General features: G+C 33.0%; 1 protein-coding gene across 1 annotated transcript in view; it reads left to right on the top strand.

The window, feature by feature from the left end:
- Positions 1-2278: 2278 nt before the first annotated feature.
- The window catches only part of LOC143081029 (uncharacterized), a 28240-nt gene continuing 23528 nt past the window's right edge, over positions 2279-6990 (top strand). The window contains exon 1 of the mRNA XM_076257264.1: positions 2279-2743. Within this exon, the coding sequence (XP_076113379.1) occupies positions 2293-2743 (451 nt within the window). The 5' untranslated portion in view covers positions 2279-2292. The remainder of the gene's footprint in view (positions 2744-6990) is intronic.

Genomic DNA, 6990 nt, shown 5'->3' with positions numbered 1-6990 from the left:
CGTGTCACCACAGTAAGGTTATTCCACAGTCGTATTGTTGAAGGTGTGAAGGACTCTTGGGTTAATGAAAGTTTACAAAAAAGGTATGTTATATCATTCTTATAACGTAATGGATAAACATCTGTACTTTGGATTGTTGGTGGAATTGAATGGCAAAGATAGGCTGGTGCATTATTATGTTGAATATTATAGAATAATTGTAACTTCCTTCTTTCTCTTCATTCAGCTAGAGTTTCTAACCAATCTCATCATAAATAATTCTATTACTTGTAAAAATAGGAAGACCTGTTACAATTCTAACTAGCTGTAGCTGTTCTAGTTTTTTATTGGTTGCTCGCAGTAACATCTTATTTTCTCTTGCGATACTATAGGGTTATTGCATGAATATTGGGAAATATTGTCCCTCGTAGAACATATATTGCACTGGCAAGAGGATATTGAGGAGTATTGTCCCGAGTAGAATCTTATATTGCACGAGCTTTTCTACGAGGGACAATATTCCCCAATATTCATTCAATAACCTTTTTATTGTATAGCACTATAATATTTAAAAGTAAAAATTGGTTTAAACTAAAACTTTGTCGTTGATGACGTCATGAATTTTAAGATTCATTGCACTAGTGCAATATCAGAATTTTTTGCACGCTAACTTTTGGTTACTTTCTGTGGGAAATATTATATTGCTATACAATAAAATATTTTATTTAACTTCATAGTACAAATTTCTTCGATTGAAACAATGTATAAATATATGAAATATTACATTGTTCCTCTTTCGCATCGTTTCTTTCTTTTTCCTCGGCTAATACCTCCAACGTCTGTACGTACAATTAAAATAACAGCAACTGCATATATACCTATGTGACCAACTTCAATTCGACGTAACCATGGTAATGCGAGCACCTTCGATACTAATAATTTAAATGCCAAACTTTACTTTTCTAGTTTTTGGTGGGGTTCGTGTTGTTTATTCTTTAGTTTTCTATGTTGTGTCATGTGTACTATTGTTTTTCTGTTTGTCTTTTTCATTTTTAGCCATGGCGTTGTCAGTTTGTTTTAGATTTATGAGTTTGACTGTCCCTTTGGTATCTTTCGTCCCTCTTTTATATAGTACCATTAAACCCCATCTGTAAACCGCCAAAACATTCCTCGTGCCTTACGCACTTAACATCAAATTTATCAATAGTATATACTCAGTGTTACAAAACCAGTTTCCAAACTAGTTATACTGGTTGACATCTATAACTAATAACTACAAATAGCAAACTGGGAAAAATCTATTTCAAAAGAAATAAAATACATTAATCACAGGCACAAAACGTTCTATCTGGCATTCGAGACACGACAAACCTAACTTTTACCAAAACTGAATCCCCATTATTGTTTTAACTTATATATCACAGATACTCCCCCCCCCCCCCCAATTCCGCCTGTGGTCGGTGTTAAACTCATTAGTTGGGGCTAGGCTCAGGGGCAAGTATTTTGTCATTTTTTAGAAAAATGGTAGCCTGGGATCCTGACTGTCTGCTCGACAGAAGAGCCAGACGGAATGCAACATGGTTTGTCAATTGGATATTATGATTGTATTGTTAGCAATTCATTGCAAATGATTTTTTTTTTATAAATAGCTTTATTGATTAACATCGTGAATAATTTCGGTTAATTAACGATCCGATCGACAAAGTAATAGATTTGGTAAGGTTGTAGGAGGTATGGTGACGGGTGGGTTCATATCGGGAGTACTGGGCGTTAAGCAGCTGTTTAGATCGAGGGACTCGAGAATATTTTGGTCTTTTTGGTTATAAATTTTTATAGAACGGAAATCTGGTAGCGGAAATTTTTAGGCTTCTTGACCAGAAAATTTTAGGAGGCATGTATATTAATGTGATTATATACAAATTGACAAATAACACAGTTACAAGTTACAAGTTCACAATTTACGAAGTAAGAATATTGACCCTGTTGGCTTTATTATGGATGTATAAATCTAAATGGAAATAAAAAGTGTTGCAAAATTCATCAATAATTGTCAATTTTGTCAGAGGGATACCAATTGTACAGGGAAGAGCCAACTGAAAAATGTCAATAGAGAAATAGCGATGTAATATATCTTTCAGTTAAAGAACGAGAAGATACCTCTATTTGTCAAACATTATCTAAAACGTAAAAATGTCATAATTTAAACTTAAAAGTCAGTTTGAAAGGGATAAAGATATCAAACGGAAACTCGGCAGTGAAAATCACTTCTGCAAAAACTATTATTTCTATTTCGCAGACTATATACATCCACGAATGGCAACCCTTGGTGGGGAAGTGTTTTATTACTACGATGGAGATTGCTCTAATCAGTCTGTTCAAACCTCTATAAAACAGAATTTCATTGATGTTATGGTTGATCTGGAGAATTCAGATAAATGGAATGATGATCTGTGTCCAGCCTATTGTACACTTGAAGGAGTTACCATCACGTGCGGTCCAGGAAATGGGAAACGCCGAAAACGCTCGTCGTCTAATCAAATTTTTACTTTAACTTTTACTCTAATGTCTACATGGCAAGTGAATGATATCTTGCAGGTAAATGATGAAATAATAACAAAAATGGGTGAGCACATGATATCAAAAGTCACAGAAGGTGCCTTTGACTACCCAGGTGTAACAACAGAGTCTATGGTTGTTGGCATTAGCGATTATTATTGTCCAGAAGGGCAAAAGGCTACGTACAGTGACGATGCTGGTTTGTGTAGTAAGTTAATTTGAAGAACTAATTAAGAAAAATATGAAAAGAAAAAAGAGTTTCTTACGTTTAAATATTCCTTGTCCGAAAATAATCATTAAATTAATCATGATAACACAATATATAATAAGAGAACTCATAATCGCAAAAAAGTACCAGTTAAACTTTAAATTACGAAGAACAAAAATGTCATCTAAATGAGACTAAAATATAGTAATTACACTTTAATATTTTCATAACCGAAGCGATTATTTGGAATTAACATATATCAGGAAGATCAGAGCCAAAAATTGAAGACAGCAGTCCTTTTTCAGGGGTATCATTTGCGCCAAATTTTGTTTTCCAAATGTATCAATTTCGCCAATACTCGGAACTCATTTGCGCCAATTTACCTGTACACATATCTATGATAAATATTAATGATTAAATATTTATCCTAATTTTGGCTTAAAAAAGTATCAAGTGGTCGGAGATATTTCACCTGGAAGATGAGCATCTGGAGAGAAAAGACTTAAAATGCATTATACAGTTCATGTACAGGGAGAATATTTAATAAAGATATACCAAAAGAAGAAAATAGAAGCCTTTGCTGATTAATGATTTTTTTGAAATACTAAGGCTTTTCTACCTCAGGCATAGATTAACTTAGCTGTATTTGGCAAAACGTTTAGGAATTTGGGTTCTCAATGCTCTCCAATTTCGTACTTTATTTGGCATTTTAAACTTTTTGGGATTTGAGCGTCACTGATGAGTCTTTAATAGACGAAACGCGCGTCTGGCGTATATACTAAATTTAGTCCTGGTATCTATGATGAGTTTATTTAGCCATATACATGTATGTTGATGACACAGTGTTTAGTTCCCACCATCGGTATGGGCTGAAACTGTATCTACCACAAGATGGAGCAGAAACATTCCATAGGAATTATTATGATCTGTTTTCTGCATTTCATCCTTCAATGTTTGTCTTTTTGAAGTTATAAGCTACTACATACTTAATATTGGAAGTACCCATGCAGCAGCAGTAAGAAGAAAGTATATTTCAGAAAAGGAAACATTTGCCGTGTAAACTGCCGGTTCCAAGTTTAAATAAGGGAGGAGGGAAGCATTTTTTTTTTAATTGGCGTAATCGTTAATTTTATTTTTGGCGCAAATGAAACTATGTAATTTTAGATCAGGTGGCACAAACGTAGCATTGAGGGAAAAAAAAGTTGTGGCGCAAACGGATCTCTCCCAAATTGAAAAAGGGAAATTTCATACAAAAATAAGACTTTAGAGAATAATTTCGCAGAAGTTTTCACATTTTAATATTCATTGTGTCAACTAGTAATTATAAGCCCTGTTTTATTGGAAGTAAAAACTGTGGCTTCTTGTATTATTTTAATCAAAATATGTAAAATATGGAAATTGCATTAAGTGCTTCATTGTGTTAAGAACGTTACTTATATAATATAGAAGGATGTCCACCAGGAAAATTTCTTCATAATGGAGATTGCCTTGAGTGTGCCAAAGGTTATTATCAAGATAAGGAATACCAGATCAACTGTACAGAGTGTCCGGACGGACAATTAACCGAACAAGTTGGTTCTACTAGTATTTATAATTGTCAAGGTAAGAAATTTATGTTAACAGGTATTTATTACAATATTGTTTAAAAAAACTGCTACCTTTAACACAAAACCAAAATATATTTAACAAGAATGTGTCCATAGAACACAAATGCGACGAACGAATGAACAGACCAGAAAACATAACGCCCATTTCTATCGTAGATGGAGCATAAAAACCTATCCCCTGCAAACAGTACTGAATGCAAACGAATCTAGTAATATGTAAACAATTTCTGGTAGGGGCTTTGCTCATTGTTGAAGATTTTATTTTATACAAATCTAGAACTGTACAATACACGTACCTCAATATTACAATAGTTTTAAAGTAAAGAAATATTACTGAAAATAAAGAGTAAATTTCCAGTACTGCATTTTTTAGTACATAAATAGTACCTATGCAAAAGTAGGTGTGTAGTGTAGCCAAAATCATGCTTCTCAAGCATTTCCAGCATAAACGTGTTGCTTATCTTTAGTTTTCTCTGTTGTATCATATTTACTTTTGTTTATTTGTTTGTCCTTTTCATTTTTGTCAGGCGTTATCAGTTTATTTTCGATTTATGAGTTTGACTGTCGCTCTGGTATCTTTCATCCTTCTTTTAAGGTCGTTTTTGAGCTAAGACAATGCCTTATTTTGGGCGGATTTAAGAAGGATTAACATTTCAGGAATGAACAGAGCCAAAGATTTAAAACCGAAAAAAATCCTACAAAAAATATTAGTTATTATCTTTTGTCTTTTCATGATGCCTCGTTCACACGTTCCTTTAATTCGAATTGAATTCGAATCGAATGGGAATCGAATTCGCTAATCGCGTTCACACACGAATTGATTCGAATTGGCTTTTTCGAATTAACTAATTTGCATTAGAAATACGTTTTTGTTAATCCGAATTAAAAGTTAACGTCGTTAGGACAGCAAAGCGAATTTAATGCGCATTCTGATTCGAATTAGAATTGACGTTAGGACGTTAAATGTTTCGAATGCGAATTAAACTAATTCGAATTACTTAATGCGAATCGAGTTCGAATTATGTGTGAACTCAGCATTAAAGACACAAGATGAGTTGTGTGCAGTTTTAGCTAAGACAGCAGTAATCCATTTACATTACGTACCTGTGAATATTCTATGAAAGGATATATATGGACTATGTGTCTTTGATCTTTCTAGAATAATGAACAATTTTTAATCCTGGTACATTTGATAACTATTTAATATATTTTGGGTAGTGTGTGAGGTCTTTTGTACTGTCTTATATTTTTGATGACTCTTTCTTCAAATTTCAGACATATTTTCTTAATTAATTTACAAGAGATATTATAAGAACCGGTGTAATACTTTTTCAGACATTTGCCAACCAGGAACGTTCTCCAAGACTGGATTAGTGCCCTGTTCATCATGTTTGCGTGGACAATTTCAACAAGAAGCTGGCTCTGTAACCTGTTTACCATGCCCAGATCAGATGTTCACTCTGTCGACAGGTTCAGCCAGTCAGTCTGACTGTACGCGTACGTAAATTTCTAATTATTTATATCAAATTGACATTCGTGAGTTGAAAAAGAATATGAATATTTAGCAATTTTGATCTTGTTCGCCATTATCCTAACTTTCCTTTGCATATTTACAGGTTTTTTTTACAATATCAAGCAGCGATTCCATAACATTATTATTCGTTATATCATAACGATATCGAACAACCTAAATTATGTATAAGCGGAGATGAATGTGTTTCTCTCGATTATAGTTTGTAACAAGTTGTAGCAAGTATTTGTTTTCTCTAAATCGATTTTTGACTTTTGAACAGATCGAGATAAACTACTGTTGTTTTTTTAGTTCGAAATACAAAAAAAACTTATTGACAGGGAACCACACAAAATGAATTTTGGAAGAATATATACTATTTTCTTGGCAAAAAGTAGACCATATGTCAGGAATATGGCAGTTGTTATACATTCTTTTGAAGTGTTTGAGCTTTTGAATTTGTCATTTGCACTGATGAGTCTTTTGTAGACGAAACGCGCTTCTGGCGTACATTTAAAATTTAGTCCTGGTATCTATCATGAATTTATTTACTCAGAACTTTTCGATTTGAATTTTCCACGGAATTCGGTATTATTGAGATTTTATTTTTATAAATGTTTAATTTATTATTTTTTGCTTAAATGTAATTGAGTTCAAGGGGTAATTTTGAGATAATGATGTAAATAAGAATTCACACTCTGTTGGTATTTAGTTCATTCGGAAATGCTATGCACCTGATACGATAAAATTGCCAAAGTATAACTATTGCAATAAAAATAGAAAGTATCAATACAAATTAAAACCCTGACAACAAGCACACCTTCGATAAATGTACAAATTGTCAGCAAAGTGAAAAGGTCCTAACATTTAAAATGTAGGAGGAGTTAGCTTGGATACTAGTAAATGTATACTTATAATTTGATTCCTTCGTCTGCTGTTTGCTCTTTGGTCGGGTTGTTCCAATTTCTCATTTTTTTTTAATAAATCCAATATCATCTGCAAGAGATCGGTTGCTCTAATATACCAAGTCTTGATATTTTAGTTATATTTGAATCAAGAATTTTAAAAATACCTAATGATGTGGTATGGTTTGTCTTAAAATCTTCTGCACAATCCTTCCTTCTGTGCGT

This window comes from Mytilus galloprovincialis, chromosome 6 (genome assembly GCF_965363235.1).
Source record: "Mytilus galloprovincialis chromosome 6, xbMytGall1.hap1.1, whole genome shotgun sequence".
Taxonomy (NCBI): Eukaryota; Metazoa; Mollusca; class Bivalvia; order Mytilida; family Mytilidae; genus Mytilus; species Mytilus galloprovincialis.
The sequence above is the reverse complement of the archived record's forward strand: the minus strand, read 5'-3'. Positions and strand labels throughout refer to the sequence as shown.